General features: G+C 41.0%; 1 protein-coding gene across 3 annotated transcripts in view; it reads right to left on the bottom strand.

Annotated features, from left to right (window-relative positions):
• The window catches only part of MCC (MCC regulator of WNT signaling pathway), a 185,795-nt gene extending 172,996 nt beyond the window's left edge, over nucleotides 1-12,799 (bottom strand). For 2 of the 3 annotated variants that reach the window (XM_071731178.1, XM_071731179.1), the window contains exon 1: nucleotides 12,507-12,799. In XM_071731178.1, coding sequence (XP_071587279.1) covers nucleotides 12,507-12,784 — 278 coding nt within the window. In that variant the 5' untranslated portion in view covers nucleotides 12,785-12,799. The remainder of the gene's footprint in view (nucleotides 1-12,506) is intronic. The other variant, XM_071731180.1, reaches the window with a different exon arrangement.
• Nucleotides 12,800-13,495: the final 696 nt, after the last annotated feature.

Genomic DNA, 13,495 nt, shown 5'->3' with positions numbered 1-13,495 from the left:
CCTCTATCTTACAGAAATAAGTTGTACAGTGGGTGGAGCTCTGTAAGTCTTTTCCATGAGGGAATTCCAGAGCTGCCACAACAGACTTTTGGCAGAAATGCTTACAATAAAACTGGAATGTAATAATAATAAATAATTACATATATACATGATTACATATTTTAGGAAAAAAAAACCCAAATAAATTAAAATTGCTTATCACAAGAAAATTTTATTATAGGAGAATTAATTTGCATTGTATAGACCAAATACAAGTACAGCTAAAATTTTGGTCAGTTTTTCTCTTAGCTTTGAATCGGTGAATAAATGAATAAATAATCTCAGCAAATAATCTCGGTTTTTAAAAATTGAGACAACAATACAAACCAATGTCACAAAGTTGTAGCAAAGAAATTACAGCTGGCAAATAGTGCGGATTCTTACAGATAAAATTAAGCTCCACCTAGACGTGTTCTCCTGTGACACGTTCTCTTGGAGCTACAGCACCCCTGATGGAGGGACTCCTCGGAGAGGTGCTAATTTGGAAGTTACTGCCAGGAGAAGGAGGGTAAAGCGATTCTGGCGGGGGTGTTGAGGGCGGAGTTTGCTGCCCCAGCCTCAGAGGAGCCGCTTTGCCAGGCTGAGGGTGAGAGGAGGCGGTGGCACCGGCGCCTCACACAGCACTCGCTGCCTCATCTGCAAGCTACACCTCCACAAAACCCAGGTGGGACATCTCCAAATCCGTATCTGGATCCTAAACGATATGCAAATGGCAAATGAATACCGTCTGTAGCATCTGCAGCCCGAGGAAACTGCCTGAGGCAACATACAGAAGGATGAAGGAAAGATGTAGTGAATTATAAAAAACAATACAGTGGAGACTACTTTAGCAGGACTACAAGCCCTACTGAAAACAGATTTCCTTTACCTGGAGTGCATCATGCAATCTGAAATTACAAGAGTTTTCCTAATCTCCATTCACAAATGTTATCAAAAGGATTTTGATATTATAAAGAACATTTTCAGTTTCCTACAAACATTCCCACATAGATCTGCAAAAGTTCATGTAAATATCTACATGGTGAGATGCACAACTAATGTCAACGAAAACGTCTAATTGCTTTAAAAAAATGTCGTCTCAAAAGCATTCTGAAATTTAAAAGAAATAAAATACTCATGAACATAAAATTCCACAAGTTATGATTATGACACCACAAGATTTCTGCTGCAGGTACAGCCCTACTATTTAACAACAAAAAAACAAAAAAATCCCCTTTTTAATTGAAAATAACACTATTAATATGATAATCCATCCACTGATTTTGATTCAGCTTTTAAAAATGAGGATTATAAAAGTCAGGACTCACACACTCAATAAAGATGAACACTTAACTTTGGCAGAAAGATGTACCTAATTCTAATTCATCTGTTCTTAAACTTAGTTGTTCTTTACTCTGTGTTAACTGACATCTTGCTAATTACTACAAAATCTGCTTCCATTTTTCTGGTGACAGACACAGGAGACATAGAAGTCTCAATGTTGGAGAACCTACTCAACTCCTCTAAATGCATTTCAAACGAATTCTCACCTATATTTGAAAGCAGGAATTTTACAGAGTTCAAAAGGTTGGGCATTTGAAGCTACTTGGAGGTGAAAGTCTCACATATGAACACTTGCCACACTGTTACAGAACTATTTTATTAGCCACTGTCTTACTGACAAATCACTGATGCTCACCTTAAGCTGATAAGCACTAGAAAAAACAAAGCCAAACCACAGAAGACTACATGGGACAGATGGTTTCCAGAAAAAAAACAAAAACAGAAAACCAAAACCAAACCCAGAAACAAACTACAGAATTAAAGTAGATAAGAGTTACAGGGCAAGTTAGATTTGTAATATTTTAACATGATTAGAATCTTTTTTGTTGTGGCAAGCCCCAGTTTGCTCTTTCAGTGGAAAAACATTCTTAGAAAAGAAAAGAAAGAAAAAAAAAAAAAAAAGTACAGGTTTTAGGGACATGTTGGTTACAATAACAATGATCTATTTCTTCACCAGTCTTTTAGACCTAGGTTTAACAAAAGCCTCCAAGAAGTAACTCATTTCCTTCTGCCAACCAAAGATTTCTGGCAAATGAACTCTGTCCTTCTTTTCTGTCCTGCCAATCAACTTCTTCCCAGATGAGAAGGAGCTTTCTGCTGTGAAACTACTTTTCGTATCCTCTTTCCTGTCCAGCATTCTAGCTTCCCAAAGCTGTCTGTCTCCAGATGCCTTTGCTCTGATTTCTACTGCTCCATGCAAACCAGCAAGAATCTGGGACACAGTAGTCAGCTTGCTGCTGTCAAAAGCAATGACTCTCCCACCTGTCTCACCACATCTGCCTCCACTGGGGCTGTTTTATCAGGCAGTTAAACCAGCAGAAAATGCATCATAACAAAGGGAACAGTTTTTGGCACTAGGCCATTAATAGCACCAATTTCTTCAGTGCCAAACTATTCTTTGTTTTACCCTATAATTAGACTGCCTTGCTGTTTACCTAACTTCACACACTTTATGCACCAGGACAGGCAAACACATCTTTACTTTTGTGACACAGGATCTAGGGCAAGTCCTGTATCCACAGACCTCCAAGTGACAGGTCATCACATTGACCAATACACAAACTTCACATAAATCCATCCATCAACAAACTGGGTAAAAAAAGAAAAATATTACAGAAAACTTTAAAGAAAAGAAGAATATTTTATCTTTCCCAATTTTCTGTTAACTTCTGTCTTTTGGAAGTTCTCAGGAAAAAAACCTGGAAGCTAGGTCTGAGAATCTTACATTGAGATTTTCAAGTACAATGAGCTGAAATAAATCCAAGTACTCCCTAACTCCTTTCTTCTCCCTTTTTCCCAAGGTATTTGTTACCAGACCTTTTCGCTATATTTTCTGTTCTCAGTGTTTTAAAAAATAAAAATAAAATAAAAAGGAAAAACAGAGCAAGTTTCTCAGCCTCAGCCATCAACAGCTCACGGGCTCCCTCTCTTGGGCACCGTTCAGCTGGTTTTCGTGTTACTGTTTCCAAAATCCGGGATACTTTGTTACACTTGAAATCCTTTGCTCGGTTAATTTTTTGGCTTGCATGTCCCAACCCCTGTTCCGTCCGTTCATAACTAACTTGTAATCTGTCCCAGTTCTATTAAGCTAAGCAGCAGCAGCAGGATAATGACAGGGTTAACAGTCAACCAGCCCCCAACCCTTGTCTGCTTTACTCCTAATTCAGACAGATAAACTTTTAGTCCACATGTGTGTCCTCACTCGTCTACTTCTCCTATTCCAGGCACACAGCCCACATCACCACTCCTTCTTCTGAGAAAGCAGGAGGGGGGTTTCTCCAGCTGCCAATGCCTCCTGCAGTGACATTTGCATCTCCCCATTTCATACTAGATGTGGACAAGAGTGCCAGTCTGTCAAAGGAACTGCTGTTCCACAGACAGCACAGCAAATGCACGTCCTACCCATTACAAATAGCCTAAGTGGTGCTGAACATCTATGCCAAACTGTTAACACAAACTGCATCTTGTAACCTGTGAGAATAGTGTGTCCTTTTCTGGCTAAGGCTGTCATCTCTGCAGACAGAATTGCTGCAGGCAGACAAAGGTCCATTTATCAATAGAGAAGCAGAGCTTGTCAATAGAATCTCTGCCATTCTATGCTTTCCTTTGTTGTGCTTACTAGCTTCAAGATTGCTAAAACACAGTATCAATTCAACCTACACACTCTACCACATGGTTGGAACTACCAGGAGCATAGTTTTTGTTCCGAGGCAGTCTGGTCTTTGTTACTACTTACTCACCCTTAAAAATTGCATATGAGATTTCACTGAATAGCTAGCACTATTACATTAATACTGTTTTTGCTATTAAATATAAGAAAGTGCTGCTGCAGAAAAACTTTCAGAAGAGAAGACATCAAATATATAAATTACAATTTAACATTACAGCCCATTACAGCTATATTTACTAACATAAAAGGTCATGCAGGTGAAAAGTCACTATGCTAGGATGAATCCACATATGTACTATTCATTCTAAAAGATGCATGTGAACATTCTCTGTAAAAGTAAGGCAGATTTGAAAAGCCAAGTATCACAGTGTAACTGTTTTTCTGCAGATGTCACTTGAAGCCCATCTGTCGGACAACACACAATTAGGCACAAAACTAGCTTTGTTAATCTACTTCAGTTACCAGCTGAGGTAATAAGAGTCTAAATGAAACCTTGGCTGTAGCCTTATACCTCTTGAAACATGCCATTTTTTATGGTCATGAATTAAGTCTTAGAGATGTTTCTTAATTCAGATAATTTGGAGTAAGCTGTGTTTAAAAACCAAGCAGGCACAACGAGAGGGTTAACAACTAAATCCCAGGCTCAAGTTCCTTAAATCTGTCTTATACCAACACTAAAAGTCATGCAGTCATACAATGAACTTACCATGCTGGAAGGGAATGGCTACTATGAAGCCAGTTGTCAGGACAGTTCTCTGACCAAATAAATTCTAGTGCAGACAGAGCAAAACACGATGACTGCACACAGTGGAACAACTCAATGGGCAGCATACCTCAGCTTACAAAAACCTATGAAGCTTCCACTATTTTTCCAGTTCACTTCATAAGGAGCATTATGAAGTGCTGGGTTGTCATATTTGACAGAAAGGTGCCCAGGCATTTTCTGAAGCTCTTTGCTCCCCACCAAAACGTGCACGACCTGTTGCTTGAATCAATTCCAGACACTAACTACCCTACCCCAGCTATCTAAGAATAGATAATAATTAAATTATAATTAAAACCCATTAACAATGGCTATCAAAATACTTGCACCTGGCACCCTTGACCTAGAAGAACAATGGGAGACCAAAAAATAGGAGTTAACCACAAGTTGGCAGAACACTTCTCCCATCCAAGTGCTTCCCAAAACAGCCACTAATTTCCAACTATAGGTTTTGGCAAATAAATTCTGAAAACATCTAGAAAGTTGGTCCTTAGAAACTTGACCAACAGTGGCTAAGTAGAATGTTAACTTGTCTGCCATAAGCAGAAGAAGCAATCACACATGAATGAGAGAAATTCAAGTAGTCCCAGACACACTGCAAGAACAGCCACCAGGGGAACTCTGCTATAAACCTAGGACAATGGATTTGCTAGAAAGACCAGGCACCAAAACATCTTGTGAGGCCTTGTGCAATCTGGTCTAGTGATAGGTGTCCCTGCCCATATAGGTGAGTTGGATCTTGATGATCTATAAGGCCCCTCCCAACCCCAACCATTCTTCGATTCTATGATTTTTTTTTTTTTCTTTAATTCCTAAACTAAGTTGCATGAAGCATTCAGAGAGTTAAAGAAAGCAAGGACAAATAGTCCAGATCTCAAGTGAGAATAAAATCTTTGTCTGGGGTCTAACAAATTTCCAACTCTATGGTAAGAGCAGCCTAGAAATATGAAAAGGCAAACTGAATGCAAGGACTAAGTAAAGTTTTGTCCCCCTCTTCGTGACATGTTGCATACTACTTTTAAATTATGTTCTCCTGTTAGACAGCTGATTTGAGGCCAAACTTAGGACTTCGCAGTACTGGGACCAAAATGCTTTTGAAATTTGAAAACCCAGTGGCTGCAAAATTAGTAGAACAATATTACTTTTTCACAGGTCTTCAAGGCAGGTTTTTTTAATTCCACTTGTTCTGTCAGAGTTGATCTTTTAAAATCTCCTCCTTGTAGCATATATGGATTTATCATTGCCTACACTGAACGACATATGAACACTCACAGTAGCTTCTACTTACACATTTTGTTCCTGATGCTGCTTCCAGCCAGCTCAGAATAGGCTGCAGGGACTAGAAAGGACCTACCTGCAGAATACTAACTCATCCCCAAATTAAATTTCCAGGTTTTCTGACTGAATGTATCTGCATGGGCTCATAAAAGATCACATTATGGGTAAAAAAACATGTTTTACCACCACAGGGCTGAAGAACTGCATGTACAGTATGTAAATTTTATGCCCCTAACAGCAAAAGGCTGATAAAATCTTTGACAAACCTACCTGTGTATGCTTGTGCACTTAAGAGAGTTTAGTATAAATTTGGAGAAAACTACCAAGTTAGAAAAGTCTACAGAAGGTTACTTCTGAATATGTGAATGAGATGCTAGGAAGTTACTTGTTCAGGAAATTTTTGCGAAGAGTATATATTGGGCTTATTTCACAAGAGGCATAATTTCAACATCACACTCCAAGTCCACATTACTACATTCATACAAGTGTGTGCCTCTTGCCTACTTCTCCTCTACTTTGTGCTGACACTATGAAAGGAAAAAAATTTAATCATAGCAGAGCACAACCACAAGTCAAAAAAAAGGAAAACATAGAGACAGGAAGAGCCTGCTCATGTTTTTTACTGCTCACAAGACTGCTTTGGTAAGTAGAGAAGGCCTTTGAGGAAAAAGGCCTTGCTTCCTTGTCAACACAGTCATTTGCACTCAGCTTCACAACTCCAACCAACACTGGGAAATTATGAGTTGCTAAACACAGAAATGCACAGCATAAAGGAGGAGTTTGAGAACCTCGTGACGATGCAGTAGTTATATTCTTTTCACAGGTGAAGGTCTTTACATACTGCAGTCAGCTCACTGGAGAATGATGCATGTTTCACCTCAACATCAACACGGTGTGTCTCTGCACACTGAAAGTTAACAGGAGAGATAGGCTAGCAACCATGCCTCCCTTAATTCTAGTAAAAGTGTAACAGCTAACATATTGATGAATTTGGAACTCAGTATCCATTTATTTCTCATTGAATAGCTGTTTTAAGTATTACACACACACTTGCTTGATTTAACTATTTACAGGATCCTTCACTAGTTCATTACAATCTACCCCACACAAGTAGCTTCCTCCTAGTTCCCTCCCACTCCCACTCCAACAATGCACAGTGCAGTTCTCAGCTCATCATTTACTCCTCTTCTATGACATTCAGGTCACTACAATCCAATTTATATATGAAGGCGTATGATACTTGGACAAGATCTCTGACAATGCTTTGTATGAACCTGATTTGTGGCTTCATGTGCTAGAGCCTAAAATATACTGTATCCCCTTCAAACAGCTGGAAGGAGAAAAGTCAGATTATGATCGTAATTACAACACTTTAACAGTTACCTATTTTTAAAGGACTGAGTGAAGAAAGGAACAGCATTAAGATTGTTTGAGGGGAAAACTAATGTTTTTTAAACACAGAAATCACACTTTAATAATCTCATAGTTCTGTTTCATATATACAGTCTCCTGAAGCGTATCCTGAAGCAAGTCAAAACTAGCAGGACAAATTCTGTGCTAGCATACTACAAGCAATTAAAAGTTTGGCCCACATTCAGGCAATAAAGAGTAAAACATCCCTTTTCTTACATAAGGACCATATGTTTCAAATAACTAAAGTATTTTTATTCCAAAATTCTCCATCTATAATATAAGGCCACTCTCTACCCATTTATTTAAGAAGATTCCCAGGCAGTCAGTTTGGGCTTTTACTTTTCTCAGCATTACTTATTTTACTTAAAGAAAATCGCAAGAAAATAAAGAAAAATCTAAAAAATTAAGAATCCTGTAAGTGGATCTACTTCAACCAACTTAATAAATGAACTTACATGAATGATCAGCAGTTTGCAACATAGATTATAGCAACAAATGCGTTCACAGTTTCTTTCACAGCTACAATACTTATTTATATACAAAAAATTTTAACTGGATGTCAGCCTGAATTAGTAGCCTGCTATCGCACAGCATATGTATTTTGCATGCTATATGCTCCAAATACCAACTGAACAACAGCCAAGGCAATAACTGGGCTGGTCACAGTCAACTCACATTAAATTGTTTCCTTTCATTTAGTCAATCCTTTTGTGCTTCAGCAGGTAACTGTATAAATGTTAGGTACAGATGTTCAAGCACAATAGCAAAAGCAACAACAGAAATAAATGTAATGGTCATGTCTGTGGTGGAGAGTAACAGAGATCACAGGAGAATAATCTCTTCCCTTGAAACAAAGTGGATAAATGCTTTGTATTTTTTAGAAGACTTTATTTTATAACAGCATGCAGCCACCAGATGCAGAAACACTGAGGGTATGGTGCCAAAATACATTCAGCAACAACACTGTGAGCACTCTGCTACTGCAGCCCATTAAAAAGGAAAGCATTATCTTGTCCTTGAAAAGGTTTTGAGTCCCCAAAGCTATGTGCCACTAAAACCAGTCAGACAACAGATTAAATCCAACAAGTTTCCTTTAACTGCTTCTGTGAAGGACTCCTAAAGGAGATGGTCTTTCAGCATGTCCTTTTAACAGGCTGTATAAGCTCAACACAAAAGCAGTACCTTTAAGGGTTTTAAAACATCTTATTCTACTTTTAACAGAGATGTACTGTAAAACATTGACCCCAGCATAAAAAAAAAAAAAAAAAAAAAAAAAAAAAAAAAAATCTATGTACACTGAAGGAAATATTTTCAAACAAACTACAAACAGAACTTCATTCCATAATTCCTAATGGGATGATGATTCTTCCCCTGAATTAAACACTAGCTTTACCTTTCTACTTTATAATTTTTCCTACTTTATAACAGTTAAAATCAGAAACTTAGCACATTTGTAATTTAACAATGAAATTAATATTTTCTTCATATATTACCTCGATAGCTCATACCTTCATTTTTTTTAAGCATCCTGCAGATTCAAAGTTACCTTATTTAGACTCTTAAGTGTTAGAATAGAATGAACTGGAAACCCAGATCTTCTGCAGTAAAGATTAAATTCATTATTTATGTGCTAAATGGAACTTCAGTACAATCCACATATAATAAAGCTATAAGGCAATTAAGTTTCTAAACAAGATGTTAATCTAGCCTGTTACTGGCAAAACCCAAGCATACTCTCACTTTAAAACAAACAAACAAAAAAAACCAGCTGTCCTACCCAATGCACCAACCTTCTGGAGCTGAATCTAACTATAACATCTTCAAAGCAGACAGATTAAAAAAGCAAAACAAACTAAGGCAATCAATGGGTTTTTTTCAGTTAACAGGTTTTTGTTAACACAACACAACTACATCTACAAAAACAAAGTTCTGCTGGAAACAGTGTTGAAGGCTGCCTTTTGCTCCCAGAAAGGCTGCTCCAGCAGATCTCAAATGTTCAGAAACCAGCCTTAGTCATGTATCGCTTTGCAGCTGTTCGGGGTGTTTTTTGTAAAGCTACTTCTCACTGTAGATGTATCAGAAGAATGCCAAGGACTTACAAAATATTAAAATAATTAAGTAATCAATATTAATCCCAAAGCAGCGAAAGACATTTCAGCAGAAACCAAGTAAAAAAATCTTGTGCTTTCTTTGTATTTTGTCTAGCTAGATGCTGCAAAATTTCAGTATGCACATGTCAAGTGTGTGCAATGTCCAGAGACACAGCCTTAGCATTTCATGCCAAAGCATTCAGCTTCTTCTGGCTTATAACCACCAATGGCACACACTTAATTATGTTTTATCATTTTGATATCATCCTAAGTATTTAGAGCCTGAAAATTAATCAGTACCTCAGGAGATGCTTTTCCTCTCCATCTGTGCCTTTACTTCTTTGTTATTATCAGAAGAGGTTTACAGTTTGATGCACAACAAAGCATTTCCACAGCTGAGACACCATATTACTTCATTAGGAATGCAAATAGCTCTTTTCCCCATGCAGTATGAACTAAATAAACATGCATACCAAATGCCAGCCTTTGCTGCAGATCTTCAGTTCCAGAGAAGCCTTGGAGTTGGAAAGAAAGGAATTTTATTTGAAAACTGATGCATTTATTATGCAAACAAATGACTGACCAAGTTTCACCACTGCAGGTAGAAGAGAAGGAATACTCATTTTGAAAACTAAGAAAACTCACATGGACTAACAGCTGTAAAACTGCAAATTTCAGACCCACTGCATTGAAAGTAAGTTCTGAAAAAGAAATTCAAACTTGAAAAGGTTGCAGATCAGCTATATTCTTTAGAGGAAGCTGTTGATTTTATAGTGCTAGCTTCTCAGTTTCCAGCTCTCTATACAGATGCTCAGGCATGTATGTCAATGTTAAGCATGCTGTAAAAGGTGCAGGAATGTAGAGAAGACTGCCTTCCATCTCCATTGGGGCTGTAAGGAAAGCAACAAAGTAACTGTTGCCCTCAAGGATAAGCTGAGGCAAACAAGTCCAAGGAAGCAGGGCAAGAGGGAACAGGTAAACCAAGAATGTGTCCTGCATGAAAAAAGTAAAAGCAGAACCAGGCGAAACAGTAAGCGCAAAATGGCAAGCAGATGTAACTTTTTTTTTTTTTTTTCCTTTATTTTAGTTAATTCAATTAAAAAAATATGTAATTACCTAAATACCAAGACTATTGTAAACAACACCCATAAAACCCCAGTTGCTGTACTTTTAACAGACACACCGGGGGTCAATGTATCAGAAAAGATGTCTGTAAAACTGTGGCAGTGAGTACTACAAATATGTTTAAAAAACACTGGGCAAGTCTGCTCCTGCATAAGCCATTGCTATCAATCACGAAGTAAACTGAGATCCTATACAAAGAAAGAAACATTCCATTTACAAGACTGACTACACAGGCTGGCTAATGAAGTCAAGAAAATTAAGTGCCTCCCTCTCCTGTCAGAGATCATTTGTTAAATACACATTCACTACTTTCTGACAAATATGGAAATTTAAGGGAAGGCAGTAATTTACAACATTATGTTCTCTGATCAAGGCCATACCAGTTCTGCCTTGAAGGCACAACTCCCTTCTCAAGCAAGGCATTTGCAAGCTTCAACAATTAACTCAGCATCTCCTAAAGCATTTTCAACCACTATCCTCTAGGCTTTATTTCCATGTTCCACTGAAATCAAATGTGCCTTCTCATACATGTTCTGTAGTATTCAAAGCTTTGAACAGCATGGTTCAAGCAACATTGTGAAGTGCCCTCTCTGAAATTCACCACGTGAATCTGGAAAAAAATCCAGACAATGCATAAAAGTCAATCAGAAATATGTGGCTTGGGTCATGGTAGCATCTCTCAGCTGTCGACAAGAAGCATTACAACACTAGCATTCCCTCAGTAAGGTCTTTAAACCATAAACATGCAGAAGTCTATTGAATTTTCATTGCAAAAAAGCAGCAGCAACACTTTTAGCGAACATACTAAGTTTTCAGACATCAGAATAATTTTTGTGAAGACAGCAAACATGGGAAGAGAGACAATTTTAACACTATTTGGAAAGCATACATTTTCATAGTACACATTTCAGAACCACAACTATCCAAATAATCATTAGACTGGGAAAAAAGAGAGCGTTGAGGGAGCTGTTTAGATAAGAAATATCATGGCACGTAAACTGTATTTTTAAAGAGACTATTGGCTGTTAAAAATTTTCAACAACTTGCCGGCTTCAAAGAGCAGCAGGGACTGAAGTTCACACAGCCTTTTTGCTATGTGGGTCATATTCTAAGAATTCACATTAGATGACAGACCTGGAAATTCCCTCACTCTGATTCAGCTCTCTAGAGGCACTTACTAACTGCAGCTAGCACAGGTGTCATTTTAAAAATGCAAGTTCCCACCACCTCTGGCAGCTCTCACATTTAGAAACTCAGTATTTTTTTTTTATTATTATGGTGGCTGGTTTCAGAAATATCCTTCCAATAAGACCCGATCCTGACCAAAACACTGCCAAAATAGTCAACATTTCATTATGGATTATTTCAATTATCTACTGCAAATGTACAGACTCACCACTTTCCCCTTAAAATCTATCACCCTAAGTCACAACCCCAAAACTAACTGGGGAGCAGGCAGAGGAATTTAAATGAAATAGTTTAAGAAGGATATTGATCAAAGCAATCGAAAAAGTAAAATCGGACGACTCGTGAGATAAGCACGAATTTTCTCTCAGATAACCTCTGAAAAGCGCTAGTTGCTTACTTGCAAAAATCACCTGCCTAGTGCAGGTGACAAAACCCTACCCCGGCGAGGAGTGATCTTCCCGACCTGCTGGAGGTGGAAGTCCTCTCGGGGGTACTCGTCCACCCTCTCCTCCACTACCTAAAAGCTCTCCGCGCTGATGCGCAGCCAGAGTCCTGCTCTCACATCCCTCGGCCCCTTTGGGGGCTGCATCCAGCTGCGCTCCACCGGCTCCGGCCCCGGCGGGCTAGGACTGGGCTGTCAGCGCCGTGCCACGGGACCAGCGGACCGGGGAGAGGCGCGGCCCCCGGGGTCCGGCGCCGCCAGCGGCAGGAGCCTCAGGGCGGCTGCCACCCCCGCGGCGGCCCGGAGGGTCCGGCCTGGCGGCGGCGGGGGCTGCTCTCCGCCAACTATTCAAACTCGCCGTGAAGTTGAGAAGCCGCTCCATGGTGCGGCCGGGGACGGGGGGAAGGACGGGACGGCTCCGCAGCGGCGCAAAGAACCTCCTCCCGCCGTCGCTACCTGCTGATGAAGCCGTCCCCATCGCCGTCGCAGGTCTGGAAGAGGCGCCTCATCCTCTCCTCCTCGCCCGTGCTGGAGGTGTCGCTGCTGCTGCTCCCGGCGCTGCTCACCTCCGCCACGGCGGCTGCCGCCATCACGCGTCCGACTGCGGAGGAGCCGATGCTGCCCGGGGCGCCCGGGATTCCCACTCCCGCCGCCTCTGCAAAGTGCGAGCGGCAGCACAATGCCGCGGCGGGGGCGGGCACAGGCAGCCCCGTCGCGCCGCCCCGGCCTACCATCCACCTTCCGCCGAGCCCAGGCGCGACCCCGCGGGGGCGGGTTGGGGACCGGAGTGCGGCGGCCAGAGGCCAGAGCGGTCTGTGCGGTCCAGCTGGAGCCCCGCCCCCCGCCGCGTCCGGGACTCCTCGGGAGCCGCGCTGCTCGCCCGGGCTCGGAGCGCGGAGGAGGCAGCGAAGCCCTTCGGCTCTCCTCTTGCCCACGCCATCATGCTGCCTCCAGCTCGGCCCATCTTCCCGCCGACAGAAGCCACGGCGACGCTGTGAGTGAGTGGTCTGAGCAAATAACGGGGAGCTGCCCTCCTACTGAGGGTTACACGCCCCGCTGGAGTCCAGCCACGGAGTGCTGGGCAAGCCTCACTCTGGCGGTCTGGGGTCTGCTTCTTTTCCGTTCACTGTGCCGGCCTAGCTCCCTGCTTCAGGAGTGCTGTGTATTATCTTGTCCGGTGAAAGCCAAGCTTAAACAAACTGCAACAAACCCAACTTTTTCGGTAGTCCTGTGTTTGTGCTTCCGGCTGCTTGATGGGGGTATGGAACATGTCGGGACTGTGCTGTGGAACAGAACACACCCTGTAGCCTTCCACTGATCGAAGTTTACATAAAAAGTACATGATACGTTTTTCTGCTTGAACAGTTCATGGTCAGATAGTGCTCTGAGCTTGCTTGTGGCTTCTATCTATCCCTGTCTGTCACTTTGGCAGCTAGGGAAAAGTA

The sequence above is a fragment of the Heliangelus exortis genome, chromosome Z, assembly GCF_036169615.1.
Source record: "Heliangelus exortis chromosome Z, bHelExo1.hap1, whole genome shotgun sequence".
Classification (NCBI taxonomy): Eukaryota; Metazoa; Chordata; class Aves; order Apodiformes; family Trochilidae; genus Heliangelus; species Heliangelus exortis.
The sequence above is the reverse complement of the archived record's forward strand: the minus strand, read 5'-3'. Positions and strand labels throughout refer to the sequence as shown.